The sequence below is a fragment of the Puma concolor genome, chromosome E4, assembly GCF_028749965.1.
Source record: "Puma concolor isolate L17-30 chromosome E4, mPumCon1.1.hap2, whole genome shotgun sequence".
NCBI classification, from domain to species: Eukaryota; Metazoa; Chordata; class Mammalia; order Carnivora; family Felidae; genus Puma; species Puma concolor.
Window position 1 is genome coordinate 54,279,330 of NC_141683.1, and position 21,469 is coordinate 54,300,798.

General features: G+C 38.2%; 1 protein-coding gene across 3 annotated transcripts; it reads left to right on the plus strand.

The window, feature by feature from the left end:
• CENPL (centromere protein L) lies at positions 1 to 20,332 on the plus strand. 3 transcript variants are annotated; one of them, XM_025921186.2, is made up of 7 exons: positions 1 to 230; positions 512 to 605; positions 3,618 to 3,794; positions 6,914 to 7,165; positions 11,507 to 12,049; positions 15,081 to 15,153; positions 20,261 to 20,332. In XM_025921186.2, exons 3-6 carry the CDS (start codon positions 3,621 to 3,623, stop codon positions 15,150 to 15,152), a joined length of 1,041 nt encoding a protein of 346 aa, XP_025776971.1. In that variant the 5' UTR covers positions 1 to 230; positions 512 to 605; positions 3,618 to 3,620; the 3' UTR covers position 15,153; positions 20,261 to 20,332. The 3 variants fall into 3 exon arrangements, 1 of the variants encoding a protein (XP_025776971.1); XR_015246004.1 differs by having other exon boundaries at positions 2 to 230; positions 15,081 to 19,534; XR_015246005.1 differs by having other exon boundaries at positions 2 to 230; positions 15,081 to 18,014.
• Positions 20,333 to 21,469: the final 1,137 nt, after the last annotated feature.

Sequence of the window (21,469 nt, forward strand, 5' to 3'; positions counted from 1 at the left end):
GCGATTAGCCAAGTTGACGGATAAGGGTTAGTCGCTCGACCTCAGTTAAAATGACGACCGTAGTTGCTTCACTAACGGGTAATCGACACCAGGGAGGCTTCCGGCGTCGGACCGCAGAGCGAGTCGGGAAATGATTTTAAACCGAGAAGGCGGCTGAAGGCTTGGTTGCCGCTTGTCAAAGGCGGGGTTTCAAAGCTAGCTGGGCTCCTGAAGGGCTCAGGTGGAGAGAGGTGAGTTGGGACCTAGTGTCCCTTGCCCTTCCCCTCCTGAGGCAGAAGCTGACTTCACAGGAGCGAGGGTCGCAGAGTGGGTGGCCGGGTCAGCGGAAATGTCCGTCCCGGGGTGAATGGAAGGACGTCTGAGGCAGCGGAGGTCTTCTTACAGGGGCGTTTGTGTTCCTGGTGAACCTACTTACTGTGGAGCGAGAGGGAATTTGGAAGGGTCAGGGGTTCCCTGCAACTGTCTCTGAGCTGCCATTTTGGCGGGTTTTTTTTTTTTTTTTAAACTTCAGGGGACTTTAGTCTCGATCGACACTTTTGGAACCAGATTTGAAGAATGATTCGTGAAGCCGGAATGGGTGACAGCCTCATCACAGCATTTCATTGGTAAGACGCTTTGTGTTTGTCCAGGACGGGCAGTAAGTTCTATTTTGCCCTTTTGTGCGTTCCTTATCTTTACAACACTTGTGTGCTTGGCACTCGGCCGAGCATTGGCGGTGGGATTTAGGTATTGGTGGCAGTGTAGAAACGTGAATGATTTACCGCAAGAAACCCCACTGAATTGTAACTGTGTGTTATGAACTGCAAGAGCAAGGAGAGTTGGCTGGGGAACTAGCTCTGTGGACCCCTGCCCTTTCCTGAGGACGTGAACCCTACAGGATGGATTGCATTTGTCAGATGGGAGGAGAGAAGCACTCTTAATTGGCTATAGGCTGAATAAAAAAGTCGGGGAGCAGAGGCAAACTTGACAGGAGGAGTAGGAGGGTGATGATCAGTCTAGAGTAGGGCGTAGGGCAGTGGTTCTTAACCTTTCTGAAAGTTGTCTGCTGGACCTTTCTCCATCCCCCTCCGCCACTAAATACACATGCCCACAACATTTTGCATACGACCGGAGAGGGTTGTTGGATTTTGGAAAGTCCATTTGTCCACAGATCTTGGGGTAAGAACTCTTGAATCAGTAGATGAACCTGGATAGTAGCAAATAATAAGATCAGCCAGGGTAGGACCTTGAGACTCAGAGTTTTGACTTCATTTAAATGATGTGTGGGAATTGTTGGGATCTCCAGCATTGTAATGGCAAGATGAAAGGGGCGTCTATGCGTCCCTAGTTATGGGTTAGGGAAAGGGGTTAACATTAGGACACCGAAATGAGTTAAGGTATATTTTTAACCTCTTCATTATTGAGCAGGGTAAAATTGCACATTATTGAGTGTGGAGTGAGAGTAAAATAGATAGAAGTCATTTTCTGATCTTTAAATGTGTGGTTGGGCTATTTCACGTTATTACAGTATTATATACTTAAGGGAAATGTTTTCTCAAAACCAACCATTTCAGTGCTAATAGTCTTTTCTCACCTAGATGGATTTTTAATTTTTTTTTTTTTTTTTTTTAATTCATAGCATTTTTCTTTTAAGGAGTCAAATTCAGCAGGGCTTATTTTGCCTTGAAATTGATCTTTACTCAAATGCAGTGTGCAAGGAGATAAGAGTACCCACTCTGACTTTATACTGTCTGAGTTCAAGTCCTGGTTCTTGCACTCTTTAACTGTTTCTTTGTCTTCCCATCTATCAACTGGAAACATGATAACCCACTTCGTGGGATTGTTTGAGGATTTAAATGAGCATATTTGTTAGGGGCTTGGACAAGTACCTGGCACCTAATGAATGCTCAATAAATGTTAGCAGTTAATCCAAATGACAAATTTGAAAGAAACGTTCTGTGTAGATGGGACTGATTAAATTTTAAAAATTTCAAATTTTTATTTATTTATTTTTGAGAGAGAGAGAGAGAAACAAAATGTGAGTGGGGGAGGGGCAGAGAGAGAGGGAGACACAGAGTCCAAAGCAGGCTTCAGGCTGTGAGCTGCCAGCACAGAGCCTGACATGGGGCTGGAATTCATGAACTGTGAGATCATGACCTGAGCCGAAGGCGGACGCTCAACCATCAGAGCCACCCAGGTGCCCCAAATTGTAAAGAGCTAATTCAGTATGCGCTTAAAGCTAGAATGCTTTAAAGTAGTTGCTATTTAAGTTATGTGGTATATGATCTTGCTTGGGCATTATCTGAACATTGAGAACTGTATGTTTAATTTATGAAATTTTGTGCAAGACAGAGGGTATCCTACTTGGACACAATGAAATTTATCTTAAATATAGAAATAGTATAACTTTTCATTTGTGAAAAACTTTCTTCAAAGGGTTAACTGTGCTAGTACTTGGGAGTAGTTATTATAACCTTATATATAATTCCTTTCAATGAAAGTTATAATTTCAGAGTTCTATGAAATTCTCCTGTTCAATTAAACCAATACTCGTTAACAATTAACACTCAGCATTATATTAGGGTAATTATATAAGTGATATAAAAAGCATTGTTTCAGTCAAGGTATTTTAGTTGTGTTGGAAAGAGAAAAAATGCACACCAAAGGAAAAAAAAAATACTACAAGGAAGTATATGAATATGGACCAAAATGAGTAGTACAGACTAGATGGTCAAGGAGAGCTGTGTGAGCTGGTGTATTATTAATCTCCAAAGATTTTATGAAACATTGCGAGATTTTGTTAGGCTCATCCAGACGGTTTTTGGGCTTTTAAACAGTATTGACCTTGAGGTCTTCTTTTATACACACACACCCATACACCTATACATGTTGCTTCCAGGAATGAACTATTGATACAGAGGTGTATAACATAGGTATTTTGGGGAAATTAACAAAATTCTACTTGGAAAGAGATCAAATTCGAGCATGATCTTAAAGGAGGTGAAATGATAAAAAGACACTTCAGATAGAGAATATGATTGATAGGCAAAAACAAGACAAGAATATGTTTATCTAGAAGCAGGATAAGGGCAAGCTGAATTATGAAAGATCTTAAATAATCAGCAGAAGAGTAGAATTTTCTCATCACTGTAAAGTTTTTTGCACAGGTGACGAAAGTGTCATTGCTGAAGAATGGATTACCTGTACATATGAAAAATGCTTAGTTGTGGTAGTAAGAACCTGGAGGTAGCTTTGGGAATGGATGACAAAACTGTTGAAGGAAAAACTCAAGAGAATGTGCTTAATGACTATCAGTTCAAGAATGAAAGTATCTTAAAAGAATTTAAATTAACATAGAAAATTGACAGGAATTTGAAAATGGACCAGCAAACTTTTGGAGAAGGATGTGAAGGAGTTGAATTTAGTTTGAACCTTCTGTTTGAAGTATCTGTAAGATATTCATAAAAATAGCCTATAGCAAATGGGAAATGTATGACTTGGTTAAAAAGTCAAAACTGAGGGTGGGGAGGGGAAGGGAGAGAAATAATTCATTGATAGTGAGAAGAAGAATCAGTGAAACTATGAGCATGAGTTAACTTTTTAGTGTTCAGAATTCTGGTTTTATTTCTTTTCTGTAGACCATGGATCCTTATGATACACCAGAATCAACTCCGAGGCACGGTGCATCCTCAAGGCTTAAAGATTATTTTATAGGTGCCACCCCTTTGCGGAAACGATTAGAATCAGTCAGGAAGCAGGCTTCATTTGTCCCGACTCCACCTCGAAGGAAAATTCCTCAGTGTTCACAATTACAGGTATGCTTTTTGTGTTCCTTCATGTTACTCAAAAATTGAGAAGATTTGTGAATAAATTTTGCTTTTTATTACCTTTTAATGGTATTTTTAGTATCTCCTTAAATCTCTCAGATAATAAATGAGAAATAGTGAAAAATATTTGTGAGATGGAAGTAGTAAAAGTAGTTACTCACACCATCAATACCACCTCTGTTAAGTCTTTTTTAAAAAAGTTTATTTTGTGTACACAAGAGCGCAGGTACAAGTGGGACGGCGGTGGAGGGCGGGGAGCAGAGAGAAGGGAGAAAGAATCCCAAGTGGGCTTTGTGCTGTCAGCACAGAGCCTGACATGGGGCTTGGTCTCACACACTGTGAGATCATGCATGACCTGAGCCAAAATCAGTAGTTGGATGCTTAACCGACAGAGCCACCCAGGCTCCCCTGTTATATCTTTTAATCTCCAGCATTTCCACAGTATTTGTCTTTTATGACGTTAACGTTTTGAAGAATGTAGTTTCCTCCCTTATCCTTTTTAAATAGAATATTCTTCGTTTTGTATTTGACATTTCCTCGTGACTAGATTGAAGTTCTGTATTCTTTTTTTTTTTTTTTTTTTTTTCAACGTTTATTTATTTTTGGGACAGAGAGAGACAGAGCATGAATGGGCGAGGGGCAGAGAGAGAGGGAGACACAGAATCGGAAACAGGCTCCAGGCTCCAAGCCATCAGCCCAGAGCCTGACGCGGGGCTCGAACTCACGGACCGCGAGATCGTGACCTGGCTGAAGTCGGATGCTTAACCGACTGCGCCACCCAGGCGCCCCCGAAGTTCTGTATTCTTGACTAGAATACAGCATAGATGCTGTTGTCCTTGGGGATAACATCTGGTAGCACATAGATGATCAGTTGTGATCATCCTGTCAAGGTGCTGCCCAGTGGTTACTGTTTTATTCCCCTCTGCATCTGATAAGCAGTCTGTGGGGAGACACTTTAGGATAATGTAAACATTCTGTTCTTATCAAAATTTCCCCTTGCACTTAATATCCATTGATAATTTTTGCCTGATTCCATAATCAGTTATGAGTTATAAGAACTCATAACTCTGATGACTCAAACAATTCTGAAGGTTTATAATATTAGTAATTTGTGATTTCACTGGAACATGAAATAAAACCCTAGTTAGTGCAGGTTTGATGTGTGGTTTTGAGGAACTTAGCAGAGTCTGGCGAATCAGTCTCCCACACCTTCCCTGTAATCTTTTCTTGTCAGTGTTGTGTGCCTCATGTCTTTTGGGATATGAGAAAATTTTTGCTTCTTTCTGAAAAGTTTCTTAAATTACTAGCGATGGTGATGAAAGTGATGGTTCTTAACCATAGAACAGAAATTGTATATAAATTAAAGATTGGGATATCCAGGGGTACCTGGGTGGCTCAGTTGGTTAAGTGTCCAACTCTTGATTTTGGCTCAGGTCATGATCTCACACTTCATGAGTTTGAGCCCTGCCTCGGGCTCTGCGCTATTAACAGAATCTTGCTTGGGATTCTCTGTCTCCTTCTTTCTCCGCTGTTCCCCTGCTCACGCTTTCTTTCTCTCTCTCGCAAAAATAAATAAACATTTAAAAAGACAAAAGGATTGGGATGTCCAATTCAGTGCTTCCTTATCATACAAATAATTTTGTATCATATAAATTTTCTATCATGCAAATAGTTTTGCTGTACCTTTTGACAGTTATAAGAAAAGAGTTTATAACTTATAAAAGTTTTATACAAATTTCCATGAATACTGTAGTCAAAACAAATATTTTTGTCAAATGGACAACTGTAATGAAAGTTCCAAAAGATAGTTGGAGCTGTAAAACTATGTCAGGAAGTATGAATTCTATAGAACAATTCAGGATAAAAGTAGGGACCTGTATGGGGGTGTATGTGAAGGCCCTCAATAATGCCATAGAACCAATGTGAAGGATGGTTGTTGTTGTTGTTGTTGTTGTTGTTGTTGTTTAAGCTTATTTATTTATTTAAAAAAATTTTTTAATCTTCATTTTTTGAGAGAGAGACAGAGTGAGCAGGGGAGGAACAGAGAGAGAAGGCGATACAGAATCCAAAGCAGGCTCTGAGCTGTCAGCACAGAGCCCCATGCGGGGCTCAAACTCACCACCCGTGAGATCATGACCTGAGCCAAAGTTGGATGCTTAACCAACTGAGCTACTCAGATGCCCCTATTTATTTATTTTGAGAGAGAGGGAACGCACACAAGCGTGTGCACTGGGGAGGGGCAGAGAGAGAGGGAGAGGAGAATCCCAAGCAAGGTCTGTGCTGCCAGTACAAACCAGACATGGGACTTGAACTCACAAACTGCGAGATCATGACCTGAACTGAAATCAAGACTCAGCTACTTAATGGAATGAGCTACTCACGTGCTGCAGAAGTGTTTTTGTTTTTGATGGTACCTGTGGTTCTCTTAGAGCATGGCAGAAATACTAAGTATTTTTTTATTTGATCAACTGAATTTGACATTGGGTCATAGAATGGATTTACTGCTAAACATTTAAAACAATTACATAATTAACATGAATCAAATTTGATGCCCCAGGAATAGTTACTATTTTTTAAATCTATAATCTAAGTTTTTAAATGTTCATCCAATAAATATATATTGAACAACTGTTCTAGGATGGCAGTGTTCTAGGTGCTAGAGATGTAGCGCTGAATAAATCGACAAAAATCCCTGTTCTCTTCAAACTCATACTCTAGCAGCGAAGACAGACAATAAAAATCACACAAACATATAATACCAGATAGTAATAAAGCATGTTAAGGAGATACAGAGTGACAAAATTGGAGTGGGTGCAGGTGCAACTTTACATAGGGTGGCCTCTTGAGTGACATTTGGACAAAACTGAGTGAAGGAAGGGAACATGCCATGTGAACACATGTGTGGAGAGCATTCCAGAGGGAAGGTACAGTGAATGAAAAGCCCTGTTCAGGGATCTTCAGAGTCCTGCAGACTCCAGTTTGGTTGGAATGTAAAGATTAGGTACACAGATTTGTAGTAAATATTTAAAATTCTTTGATTAAATTCTTATTTACTAATGTTTCCTAATTCTTAAACTATTGTTGTCTTGATTGTTTTTTCTCTCTAGGAAGATAATGATCCTCAAAAGTTTGCATTTCTTCTGCATAAACAATGGACTTTATATAGTTTAACTCCCCTATATAAATTCTCCTATACTAATCTCAAAGAGTATTCTAGACTTCTGAGTGCATTTATTGCTGCTGAAAAGCAAAAAGGGCTTGCTGTTGAAGTGGGAGAAGACTTCAACATCAAAGTGACTTTCTCCACTCTCCTAGGAATGAAAGGAACACAAAGAGACCCTGAAGCATTTCTTGTCCAGGTATGTTGTATAAACAGTACTTGCTTCTCAGGAAAAGAATCTGCACTGTCTTGGTTTAGAAATTGTGGTATTTTCTTACTGTTTAAAAATATTTTGAGCTTGTGATTTATAACCTTTTTTATGTCTTGTTTGACCAAATTGTAGTAATTAGATATGGCCAACTTAAAGGTTTTTTTTGTGGGGGGCACCTGGGTGGCTCAGTCGGCTAAGCGTCTGACTTCAGCTCAGGTGATGATCTCCTGGTTTGTGAGTTTGAGCCCCACGTTGGGCTCTGTGCTGACAGCTCAGAGCCTGAGCCTGCTTCGGATTCTGTGTCTCCCTCTGTCTCTACCCCTTGCTCACTCACACTCTGTCTCTCTATCTCAAAAATAAACAAACATTAAAAAAAAGGTTTTTCTAAAATAAATATGATTATGATATAATGATTATGATATAATGATTATGATATAATATGATTATGATATAATATTTATTTTATAAAACTTAGAAAATACATAAAAATACAAAGAAAATTAAAAACCACAGTTTAACATTTTGGCATACATCTATTTGGCAATACACAACCTGAGTAAGCTTCTCATTTGGCAAGTTATTAATTATTGGTTCAATTTCTTAATTTATTAATTGAATCAATTCAGTTTCTTGAACCAATTCAATTTCTTAATTGAACCAATAATTAATAACTTTCCAAAATAGAAAGCGCCAGGCCCAGATAAGTTCACTGGTAAAAGCTGCCAAAAGTTTAATTAAGGAAGAAATTATTTTAATTCTATAGTCTCTTTGGAGTATAGAACCAGAGGGAATACTTTCTAACTCATTCTGCCAGGCCAGTGTTACCCTAATACCAAAATTAGACAAAGATTATTTAAGAAACGACAGATTGATCTCTCTCATGAACATAGATACATCTGTCTGGCTATCTGGATCTATTAAAATTGGGATCGTATTGCCCATACTTTTGCATTATGGCTTTTAAAAAAAAAAATAATATCATAGGTAATTACTCATATCATTAAGAATTCTACATTTTATAAGTATATCTGTGTAATTCTATGGTTTTTACTAGGACCAAATTCCTAGAAGTGGAATTTTAGCAAAAAACAAATATGTAACATGGGGCCCCTGGGTGACTCTGTCAGTTGAGCATCTGACTCTTGATTTTGGCTCAGGTCATGATCCCAAGGTTGTGGGATTGAACCCTGCATTGGGCTCATGGAGTCTGCTTGAAATTCTCCCTCTCCTCCCATCCCCCCTCACTTGCACACACATATGCACACTCTTAAAAAAATGAAAAATAAAAAATAAAAGTAACATATCATTATATATTGTGAAATGTTCAGTTACTCTTACTTAAAAGTAATATGACTATCTTGATTTATTAAGAAACTGGATTTATTATTCATGCCTGCTACTTCTGTTTATTCTGAGTTAACTGATAGTCACCACAAATTAAATTCTGAAATCGTGAAAAGATCTAATTTTGTTTATCTGTATAGATTGGGTTAGAAAACTGTGGCCTGCAGGTCAAATCTGATTTGCTGCTTGTTTTTGTTTTTTGTTGTTGATGTTTTTCTAAATAAGGTTTTATTGGAACAGAACTCCTTTCATTTGTTTACATTATTGTGTATGGCTGCTTTTGTGCTACGACAGCACATTTGAGTGGTTGCTTACAAAGCCTAAAATATTTACTGTCTGATTCTTACAGAAAAAATTTGCTGACGCTTGGTATAGATCTGGTGTTGGCAAGGATCTTCAGGAGTCTTAGGAGTAGGTTTAGCTGCATAAAACAGAAAGCCTAAATAACAGTGAATTAGATGCCTATCTTGAGGTTAATTAATAGAGGTTTATTTGTCTTTTTATTTAAAAAAAATTTTTTTTTTAAATGTTTTGTTTATTCTTGAGAGAGAGACAGAGCATGAATGAGGGAGGGGCACAGCGAGAGAGGGAGACACAGAATCCGAAGCAGACTCCAGGCTCTGAGCTGTCAGCACAGAGCCCGACATGGGGCTCGAACTCACGGGCGGTGAGAACATGACCCGAGCCGAAGTTGGACGCTCAACTGACTGAGCCACCCAGGTGCCCCAAGGTTTATTTGTCTTACAAAAAAAGTGGAGTAAGCTGTTTAAGACTGGTGTATGCTTCATGAATTAATAACTTAGGCTCCTTCTATCTTCTGTATCATCCTTGGTGCATGGCTTCCATCCTTAAAGTCACATTGGAGTCTAATATGGCTCTTGAAGCGCTAAATATTAGATGCAAGTTCCAGGCAGGAGGAAGTAGGGGGAAGATGGGAAGGGCAAATAGGATGCCTGCCTGAGTAAGTTTTTAACGAGACTGCTAAGACCCAACCACTTCTTTTTGCATCCCTGTTGGAAGACAGACTAGGAAATTTTTCTTTTTTAGTGGGTACTTTGCTACCTCCTTAAAAGCATCTCATTAAAAGCACAGTTTTATTGTGGAAGGAAAAGTAGGTACTGGGTAGACAGCAGTCTTTGTCAAATGAAGCAGTTGATTTCCCAGAGAAGTGATGTGATTTGCATGTCAACAGGTAAGCAACTGTTCCTGTGCAGAATAGAAATGACCTCTTGAACTCTTAGCAGAGTGTCCTAATAGTTCGCAAATTAAACCTCATTTCTTCACAGGGTTCCCGGACTTTTAGGTTATACAATTGTGATAGACATGTCTGGCTGGGCTTTAAGGTTTTTGAGAATCGCTTGTAGTCTCTTGAACAAGAAGGCAAAATATGCTAAAAGTAACTTTTTAAATGATGATCTCTAACAGGATCTGATACTGGGCTGTGTTTTTCACCTTATCCTGGTCAAACTTTAAAACTTCTATGAATATCTTGGGGCGCCTGGGTGGCTCAGTCGGTTGAGCATCTGACTTTGGCTCAGGTCATGATCTCACAGTCTGTGAGTCCGAGCCCCGTGTTGGGCTCTGTGCCGACAGCTCAGAGCCTAGAGCCTGTTTCGGATTCTGTGTCTCCCTCTGTCTCTGACCCTCCCCCATTCATGCTCTGTCTCTCTCTGTCTCAAAAAAATAAATAAAGGTTAAAAATAAAACTTCTATGAATATCTGGAAGGTATGTTTGTCATGTAGTTTATAAATTTGAAGTTTGAAGGGTTAGTCAGTCTGCTGGAAAATATAATCAAGATTCTAAAAAATCTGAATGGATTGGCACAATGGGTCAAATTGAGAGTGAAATTTTAATAGGAATACATATATTCCTCTCTATATTATGGGAGATTTACCTATTAACAGCAAGGATGAATAAGGATAATTTAAAGCTGTCAACTAAAAATTAGAAAACTGCAATCCGAGGTTATATTAGTAGTAGTATAATCTAGGTCTTTTTGAAGTGATTATATTCACTTATGAATGACTCTCATGCAGAAGAATTTCAGAGTAAGCAGGATAATGTGTGTATCATAGAAGGAATGGTTAAAGAAACTGGAGATGTTGAACCTGGCATTACATATGATTGGGATTATCAGATATTTGAAGGGCTTTTTCTGTGGAAGAGAGATTAGATTTGATTTGTTCTACATGCACATAAAGAAGAAAGCAGGACCTGTGGTAGATACTGTGCGCCTAACATATGAAAGAACAATTTTAAGTTGGTAGAGCTGCCTTAGGAAATCCTGAATTCTTCCTCAATGGAAGAATTCAAACACATTAAATATGTGACTTTTTATAGTCCCTTCTGAAGTTGAAATTTTGAGGGCCCCCTCTCCCCGCCAAGGATAGCATACTTGGTTATACCATATTGGCATTCCTTAATTTGCTTATTTTGCATTTTGGCTGCACCAAGATCTTGCCATATACCATGTCCTAATAAGAATATTAAGAGGTAGGAGTGCCTGGGTGGCTCAGTGAGTTGAGCGTCTGACTCTTGATTTAGGCTCAGGTCGTGATTCCAGGCTTGTGGTATTGAGCCCCACATTGAGGTCCATGCTGAGCATGGAGCCTGCTTAAGATTCTCTCTCTCTCTCTCTCTCTCTCTCTCTCTCTCTCTCTCTCTCTCTTTCTCTCTCTCTTTCTCTTTCCCTCTCTTCCTCCCTACCCCTCCACCCCACCCCTTGCCCCTCTTCCCGCTTACATGCTCCCTGGCTCTCTAAAAAAAAAAAAAAAAAAAAAAAAAGAAGAAGAAAAAATATTAGGAGGAAAGTCAGTTAACTTGATAAACCCTAATAATGATTAGGGAGATTATTCCCATTATGTTTTTTTGGCAAATAATACAATATATCTTCTTATTTTTTAATGTACTAATTTTGAGAAGGTGTAACTTAAGAGTAAAGGTACTTTTGCATTTAATGAACTCCCCCGTTTTTTTCTTTGTAGATTCTGTCAAAATCTCAATTACCATCAGAGAACAGAGGACAAAAAGTGTTATGGACTGGTTGGTTCTGCTGTGTATTTGGAGACAGTCTTCTGGAGACTGTTCCAGAAGATTTCACCTGTGTACCTTTATTTCTTGCAAATGGAGCAGAGACGAATACAGCCATAGTTGGAACCTGGTTTCAGGAAACTTTTGATTGTCATTTCAGTTCCTTAGCAATCAATGCGTTTAATCTTTCCTGGATGGCTGCTATGTGGACTGCATGCAAAATGGACCAATATATGGCTACTACTGAATTTCTTTGGTCTGTACCGTGTAGCCCTCAAAGTCTGGACATTTCTTATGCCATACATCCAGAGGATGCAAAAGCTTTGTGGGACAGCGTCCACAAAACACCCGGGGAAGTTACTCAGGAGGAAGTTGACTTATTCATGGACTGCCTTTATTCACACTTCCATAGGCATTTCAAAATTCATTTATCAGCCACAAGATTGGTCCGTGTTTCAACATCTGTAGCTTCAGCACATACTGATGGAAAAATAAAGGTTAGTTTGAACATATCTAGCTAGGTAATTTTTTCTTACTGCATAGTTTTCAAAATGTATAGAGATTGTATTTTCCACATTGAAGAAACACGTTTGAGTGCTAATTCGAGACAGTAGAGAGATTTTATGCTTTATAAATGATTTGCTAGAAAGTCTTCAGCCTTTAGATGCAGCTCTGTAATGAAAGGATACTATATACTGTGTGCTACAGGCTTTGGTAATAAAATGAATATAGTAACTTTGAAACTTTCAGAATTATGTTTCCTCAAACTTTGAAATAATTATCAGAGCAACAGAGGATTTTTTGTGTTAGATCAGAAAATTATAGCCAGAAATACCTAACTAAGATGACATCTTTATATTTTAGACTTTTCTGTCTCTAGTGGCAAAGAAATAATTGACATTGTTTTATTCTCTAGGAAGTTTTTTGTTTTTTGTTTTTTTTTAATGTTTTACTTATTTTTGAAAGAGAGACAGAGTGTGAGCAGGGGAGGGGCAGAGAAAAAGGGAGACACAGAATCTAAAGCAGGCTTCAGCCTCCAAGCTGTCAGCACAGAGCCTGACACAGGCCTTGAACTCATGAACCATGAGATCATGACCTGAGCCGAAGTTGGGTGCTTAACTGAGCCACCCAGGCACCCCTACTCTCTGCAAAGTATTTATTAGAGGAAATCTCAGAAATAAACTGAGAGTAGGTACCTAAATATAATAAAATATATCAATATATTTTAAATGTATTAAACTATGGCCACAGTAAACACTCTGAATATTGGTCTTGTCACTGAGCTAGGATTTTAATAGACCTTAATTTTAAATGTTTTTCTTTTTTAATTCTTTTTTAATGTATTTATTTATGAGAGAGAGACTGAGCGTGAGCTGGGAGGGCCAGTGAGCTGGGAAGGGCCAGAGAGAGAGGGAAACACAGAATCTGAAGCAGGCTCTAGGCTCTGAGCTGTCAGCACAGAGTCCAATGCGGGGCCTGAACTCATGAACTGTGAGATCATGACCTGAGCCAAAGTCAGAAGCTTAACTGACTGAGCCACCCAGGTGCCCCAATAGACCTTAATTTTAATCTTCAGAGCAACCCTGTAGTAGGTATTTTTATCCACATTTTATTTTTAAAACAAGGAAACAAGGCCAAGATAGGTTTTAGTGATACCTGCAAGATAGTTTGGTAAGAGGAGGAGTCAATATTTGAGTGCTTATCTCTTAGGTTCCAAAAAGTTCATGCTCTATAAGCACTATATTAGTGTTTTTCGAACTGAAAGTCATAATGCAATAGTAGGTTGGAAAATGATGGGAAGAGAACAGCTTTAAAAAACAAAAGAAATCTGGGTGCCTGGGTGGCTCAGCTGGTTAAGCATCTGACTTCAGCTCAGATCATGATCTTGCAGTTCATGAGTTCAAGCCCTGCATCAGGCTCTGTGCTGACAGCTCTGAGCGTGGAGCCTGCTTCTGATTCTGTGTTTCCCTCTGTCTCTATACCTCCCTCGATTGTGCTTGCTCACTCTCTCTCGCTCTCTCTCGCTCTCTCTCTCAAAAGTAAATAAACATTAAAAACAATGAAAGAAATATAATGGAAAATATAAAAATGAGTATCACATGTGGTAAGGGTATACATTTGCTTATACTGGATCATGATGTTAAATTTATTTCTTACTCTGATTTGCAGTAAAACATTTGAAAGATTATATCATGTTATTTTGAAATTATAAAGGGAAAAAATTCCATTTTAGTACCTCAGAATTCAGTGTTCATGAGGTCTTAATATATTTTAAAATTTTGTTTTCATATGCTCACACTCCATTAGTAAACTACATTTAAAAACTGTTTTGTAAAATGTGTTCTTATGAAGATAAAGGTGGTTCTTAAGCACATTTATTTTATCTGGTCTATTGTAAATCTAAGAGCCCCTCTTAATAATGTAAGACAGTAACTGGCTCCTAGCTTTGCATAATGCCATGATGATAACTAACATTTATTAAGCACTGATTGTGCCAGCCATTTTTAAGCATTTTATGTATATTGTCTCATTTAGTTTTTCACAACAACCTATTTCCATAGGTTGTAAAGAGAAAACTAACACAGGGAATAAGTAGGTTCCCTGATATCACACAGGTAATAAGTAGATTTTGCATTTGAACCCAGTCATCTGACTCGAAAGCTTATGCTTTTTTTTTTTTTTTTTTTTTTAACGTTTGTTTATTTTGAGAGAAAAAGTGAGCTGGGGGGACGAGAGAGAGGGAGAGAGAGAATCCTAAGCAGGCTCCACGCTATCAGTGCAGAGCCTGACGGGGCTCTATCCCAAGACCCTGGGATCATGACCTGCGCTGAAACCAGGCGGAGGACACTCAACTCACTGGCCACCCGGGCTCCCCAAAGCTTCTGCTTTTAACTGCAACAGTGTACTGCTGTCAAGAATGATGTGTCAGCCAGGTTTCTGCCACCTGCTTAGTTTCTACAAGATACTTTTTAAAAAAAAGTTTTTTCATTTTTAAATGTTTATTTATTTTGAGAGAGAGAGAGAATCCCATGCGGGGTTCTCATTGTCAGCATGAAGGCCGATGCAGGGCTCAAACCCATGAACCGTGAGGCCATGACCTGAGCCAAAATCAAGAGTCAGAGACTTAACCAACTAAGCCATCCAGGTGCCCCTCTACAAGGTACTTTTGGAGTCTATATCCCTTTGAGAAGAAGGAAGCTATGGAACCTTTTTCTAGAAATGTAGATCCAAGCGATTCATGGATTCCCTTCTCTCCCCTTACTTCTTAGGCAGATAGCCTAACTGTGGAAGCCAGGATAAATAAGAACCTTAGTCTAGTTATTTCTAAGCACCATTGACTAATAGTTGTATATTTATTAAAGTTAGTAGTCTTCATTAAGTAAAATCTATTTGACTTAGAGCCACAGTGGTATGGGTTGATGTTAAGATTGCAGATACGGAATTTAAAATAAGCCTGGAATTTTTATCAAACTGCTTTGTTATAATAATTAATTCTAACTTTAATTTTTTTTTGTTTGTTTTTTTCAGATTCTGTGTCATAAATACCTCATTGGAATCTTGGCATATTTGACAGAACTGGCAATTTTTCAAATTGATTGAGGTCTTGTGGGAACTATAAATTATGGATTATATAACTTTTTCCTCACAGATTATTTGCCTAATTTTTATGCTGAGAGGAACTGCAGGAGAAACATGCATCTATATCTGCATCTGTTTTCCTCTCAGTGCCTTTGGAATTGCCCAGATAGAAGCCAAGAAGGATCTAGAACAAAGAAGGTGGTAGCGAATGAATCACAGCCAGGTGTTCGTATAATAGTCATGATGATCTGGGAGGCCAGTCTTTAGAAAATGCTGAGTTGTTATTTTCTTGGGCCATCTTATATCAAATTTTTAGGATTCAAATGAGATATCTCTAATATTGAGTGTTTTTGATTTGGGTCTTTAAAAAGCTTTAATCCCTTTTAAGCATTTTAGACTTGGATTCAGAGAGAATTTCTGTCTTCTAAAGACATTTTCCTACTATCATTTCACTGTAGAGAGTTGGCAATCAAAATCCTCTCCAAAGGAAACTAAAAATTAATATACATTTATTAAAGCCACTAATATGCTTCTGTTTTTAATGCTGTTCAATTCTTATTGCAATGTTGAATTAAATATTCACTTTTAAAATGAAGCAGCGTGTTTATCAGTGTCTTGGTGGCAGATCTTTAATTAATGTCTCAGGAATGAGAACTCATAGGCTTTTTCTGTAGCACAAAGGTTACAAACCAGCAATTATATAGAACCATACTTATAGAATTGAAAGGGACCTGTGAGCCTCTTTTGAGAGCAGCAGTTATCTTGTTTAACTTTCATGTCCCTAATTTTGCTTTAGCACAGTGCTTGGTAAATGTCTGCAGGTTAAGTAAATGTATTTTAACCAAATCTTATATTTTATAGATGAAAACTATGAGATTGAACAACTTAGGAGACTTGCCCAAGATGCTATGTTTAAATCTCTTGTTTTAATTTATGGAGTATGGGAACATTTTGTTTTACTTTAGAAACTCTTTTTTAAAAGTTGTTTGAAAGGAAATTAATAGGCTGTCTTTCTAAAAGGTTAACTTTTGGAATGGAATATTATTTCACATATACTAGGAACAGCAGAGATAGTGGGAAAAGCATGGGCTTTGGAGTGAGACAGTCATTCATTTAACTAATATTAAGTTCCTGCTGTGTACTTAGAATTGTATTGGGTAACAGGGTATAGCAGTGAAGACAAAAAAGATCCCTGTCATTTGGAAATTACATTCTAGTGGAGGAAGGCAAAAAATAAATAATTTCTGTGGAGATAAATACTTAAGGCAGTACAATATGGAAAGGGGGTCTCTCTGGGTAGGTGACATTTGAGCTGGGTCCTGAATGCTGAGGGAACCAGCTGTGTGAAGGAAGATCTGTGGAAGGGTTTGCTAGGCAGGTGAAATGGCGAGAGCAAAGGCCTTGAGATAGGTAAGAGGTTGGCTTATTTGAGGAATAAAGGAAGTCTGTGTGGCTGAAGGAAGTCAGGGTGGAGTAGTATTAGATGAGACTGAAGAGATTGTGCAGCAGAGACTTATTCCATGGGTATGTCTCCCAATTTTTGACTGAGCATGTGGTTGTCCAGAATAAAGATGGTCTTTTCTGGCCTTTCTCATAGGTAGGTGTAGTCCTATGACTAAGTTCTGACCCATGGCATATAAATGGAAGGATCAGGAATCTTCCTTAAAAAACAGCAGACATATACCCCTTGGCTTTTTCTTATTCTGCCATCTTTGCTGCTTGGAACACATATAATGACTGGAATTCTAGCCACTGTTTTTGGTCACGGGGATGCAGGTCATGTCATAGGAATGGTGGAACATGGCCTGAAACGAGTTTGTGCCTTGAGGACTTCTTGAGGCTGAACCCCAGTGCCACCCTTGGGCAGTCTTCCTATGGACCTGTGTGTCAGAGAGGTAAACTTTTATCTTGTGCAAGCTGGTGCTTAAAGACATTTTGGGTCTCTTGCTCATAGCCAAACCTAATCTTGATAGAAAGAGGCAGGATCTACGTCATCTAAGTTTTTGTAGCTATTTGTGAAGAGGCTGGATTTCATTCTAAATGCAGTGGGAAGCCATTGAAGTTTTAAGCAGGAGAGAATATTACCTAATCTGTATTTTATAAGATATGAGGGAGAATGAATTATAGGTGGACAAGAGTGAAAGGGAAAACAGTTAAAAGATTGTTAGAAATGGTACAAATTCAGTGGAGAAATTAGCAATATCTAGCAAAATGTTGTAGGATTTACCCTTTGATAAGCAATCCCATTTCTAGAATTCTATCCCCAAAACTCCCTGGCAAAATATAAATGAAGCCCGTATAAGGCTATTTATTGCAATGGTGTTTGGTAGCAAAACTGAAAACAATCCCAAGTGCCCATCCCATGGGGATTGTTTGAATAAATTATGGTATAGCGACACAATGAATTACCACTATGTAACCATAAAAAGGTTTGTGGAAGATAATCTAATACTACCATGGAGTGATCTTTTCTTTTTATAGTTTTTTTATTTTTATTTTTTTGACTAAAATACTCATTTTATTTATTTATTTTTTTAATATGAAATTTATTGTCAAATTGGTTTCCATACAACACCCAGTGCTCATCCCAGCAGGTGTCCTCCTCAATACCCATCACCCACCCTCCCCTCCCTCCCACCCCCCATAAACTCTCAGTTCGTTCTCAGTTTTTAGGAGTCTCTTATGTTTTGGCTCCCTCCCTCTCTAACCATTTTTTTTTTCCTTCCCCTCCCCCATGGTCTTCTGTTAAGTTTCTCAGGATCCACACAGGAGTGAAAACATTACCATGGAGTGATCTTGATCTCTAGGATATGTTATGTGAAAGAGCAACTTGTGGACAGTGTGCTGTCTGTTATGGATGGAATGGGTGAAATATGAATATGTGTGTGTATTTCCTTTTGTTTCCAAAAACCAATGGAAGAATAAACCAACTAATAAAAATGGTTACTAACTAGGGGGAAGGAAGGAACTGGGTAAGGGGGACAGAAATTAAAGTTAAAACTTATCTGAATGTTCCTCTTTTATAGTTTGGAACCATTTAAGTGTTTTTTTGTTTTTTTTTTTTAATTTTTTTTTTTTCAACGCTTATTTATTTTTGGGACAGAGAGAGACAGAGCATGAACGGGGGAGGGGCAGAGAGAGAGGGAGACACAGAATCAGAAACAGGCTCCAGGTTCTGAGCCATCAGCCCGGAGCCTGACGCGGGGCTCGAACTCACAGACCGCGAGATCGTGACCTGGCTGAAGTCGGACGCTTAACCGACTGCGCCACCCAGGCACCCCTAAGTGTTTTATATAGTTCTGAAAATTAGATCAAAAAGAAAAGGCAATCTTAAAAATTGAAAACAAATGAACCTAACTATATTAAGTTCTTGTCATAATCACACAAATAATTATTTTTAGTATCTTTAAATCCTAGTATTTTGACTGTACATTGTCAGCTATGTCTTAGGAAAAGAAGAGCAGCAAAGGAATTTAAGTTGCACTCAGTCATCTTGTGATTAATAATATTGGTATTGTTGTTTTACCACTGTTTGTAATAAGATAAAACATGTAACAATATTACCAAGATTTTGAGTGTGAAAGAAGACATACAATTATAAAGTAAGCTAAGTAGAAACTCTGTAATGTTAAATTTGAATCGGAAATACCAGAGTGAACTCATTTACTTTCAAAATGCAAGTTTTTAATTTTGATGAAGTCCAATTTATCAGTTATTTTATTTCTTGTGCTTTTGGTGCTGTGTCTAAGAAACTGTTGCTTAATCTAAGGTCCCAAAGAATTATTCCTATGTTTTTTTAAGGATCTTATAATTTTAGGTTTAAATTTAGGTCTGTAATCCATTTTGAAGTTTTTTTTTAAGTTTATTTATTTGAAGAGAGAGCATGCAAGGGGGGCGGGTCAGAGAGAGGGGGAGAATCCCAAGCAGGCTCTGCACTGGAAGCGCAGAGCTCGATGTGGGGGCAAGATCTCAGGAATTGGGAGATCATGACCTGAGCTGAAAACCAAGAGTTGGACACTCACCCAGCTGAGCTACTCAGGTGCCCCCCAATTTGAGTATTTTATGTATGGGGTGAAGTAAGCATCCAAATTAATCATTTTGCATAAGGATATCCATTTGTTCTAGTACCATTTATTGAAAAGACTGTTTTAAAAGTCAATTGGCAAAAAAAAAAAAAAAAAAGAATCAGAAGTCAGTTGGCCACAGATGTTTATTTTGGGACTCTCAATTCTATTTCATTGATGTCAGTCCTTATGCCAGTACCACACTTTTTTTTTTTTTTTTCAGGTTATTTAGAAAGAGGGTGCGTGTGAGCAGAGGAGGGGCAGAGAGAGAGGGAGAGAGAATTCCAAGCAGACTCCATGCTCAGTGCAGAGCCCAACATGGGTCTCGATCCCACAACGGTGAGATCATGATCTGAGCCAAAATCAGAAGTCAGATGCTTAACTGACTGAGCCACCCAGGCCCCGCCGTACCACACTGTCTTGATTACTGTAGCTTTGTAGTGCATTTTGAAATCGGGGAGTGTGAGTCCTCCAGCTTTGTCCTATTTTTCAAGGTTGTTTTGATTATTCTGGGTCTTTTGCATTTCCAAAGGATTTTAAGGTCAGCTGGTCAATTTCTGTAAAAAAAATTAGCTGGGATTTTGATAGGGGTTGTGTTGAATCTGTAGATCAGTTTGGGGAGTACTGCCATCATAATTATATTAAGTTTTCTAATCTATGAACATGGGATATCTTTCCATTTCAGAATTTCCATTTTAACAGTGTTTTATAGTTTTCAGCATACAAGTATTGCACTTTTATTTTTGTTAAATTTATTCCTAAGTATTTTTTTATGCTATTGAGAATGGGTTTTTTTTTTCCAAAATAAGTGAAAATTATTTTATTTTGTATAGATAAGTAGCCAGGCAGTTTCAAAGTAGAGTTACATGTACATCTGTTCTAGATAATGACAGGAAGATAATTTTATGTGTTTTGTGTTTTTAAAGATGCGCCTTTCAAAAATATGCTTGCACTTTTATACATTTGGATTGCTTTGTTAATTTCATTCTTTGGATTTTTTGTTGTGAGTATATATTGTTCTTGTATTGTGTGACCTTGCTGAACTTGTTTATTCTCATTTTTCAGTGAATTCCTTAGAATTTTCTGTATACAAGATTCATGTTGTTTGTGAATAAAGACAGTTTTACTTAATCTCAATACGGATGCCTTTTGTTTCTTTTTCTTGCCAAATTGCCTTGGCTAGAGTCTCCACCATAATGGCAGATAGAAGTGGTGAGTAGTTTTTTTTTTTTTTTTTCAATATATGAAGTTTATTGTGAAATTGGTTTCCATACAACACCCAGTGCTCATCCCAAAAGGTGCCCTCCTCAATACCCATCACCTCCCCTCCCCTCCCTCCCACCACCTATCAACCCTCAGTTCTCAGTTTTTAAGAGTCTCTTATGCTTTGGCTCTCTCCCACTCTAACCTCTTTTTTTTTTTTTCCTTCCCCTCCCCCATGGGTTTCTGTTAAGTTTCTCAGGATCCACATAAGAGTGAAAACATATGGTATCTGTCTTTCTCTGTATGGCTTATTTCACTTAGCATCACACTCTCCAGTTCCATCCACATTGCTACAAAGGGCCATATTTCGTTCTTTCTCATTGCCATGTAGTACTCCATTGTGTATATAAACCACAATTTCTTTATCCATTCATCAGTTGATGGACATTTAGGCTCTTTCTATAATTTGGCTATTGTTGAGAGTGCTGCTATAAACATGGGGGTACAAGTGCCCCTATGCATCAGTATAGAAGTGGTGAGTAGTTTTATATTGTTCCTTAGTGGGGAAGCATATTTTATTATTAAATATGATGTTAGCTGTAGGTTTTTCATACATGCCCTTTGTCAGATTAAAGAAGTTCTCTTCCTAATTTGCTGAGGGTTTTTATTATGAATGGCTGTTGGATCTTGTCAAATCATTTTTTTTTTTTTTGCACCTGTTGAGATAATTTATGATTTGTATTTCTTTTCACTTTCAGTTTCCGGTTCCTCATATGAAGAGCTTAGAAGTAGCCACTGTGTCCCTAACAAGGAAAAAGCTGAAGAGATGGAGAAAGCAACAGTTCTTCTTGGGTCCAGAGAGAGGGAAGGATACAAGATAAACTGCGTCCCCCTAGTTTGGAGAGTGGTATAGAGAACAATGGATTTGGAATCGGGATGTGGTTTGAGGTTCAGCTTCCACCATGTCCTTTTAACTTTCTAAGCTTCAGTTTACTTACTAATAAAATGAAGATGATTGCCAGCCCAACCCAACTCCAAGATTCTTCGTAAAATTGTGGAAATCACTATGCA

What these genes read in the sequence shown, in the direction of transcription:
- CENPL (XM_025921186.2), top strand. Translation starts at nt 3,621, where the DNA reads ATGGATCCTTATGATACACCAGAATCAACTCCGAGGCACGGTGCATCC. An exon ending in CTCAGTGTTCACAATTACAG is followed by an intron (nt 3,795 to 6,913) that starts GTATGCTTTTTG and finishes TTTTCTCTCTAG; the next exon opens with GAAGATAATGATCCTCAAAA. An exon ending in CTGAAGCATTTCTTGTCCAG is followed by an intron (nt 7,166 to 11,506) that starts GTATGTTGTATA and finishes TTTTCTTTGTAG; the next exon opens with ATTCTGTCAAAATCTCAATT.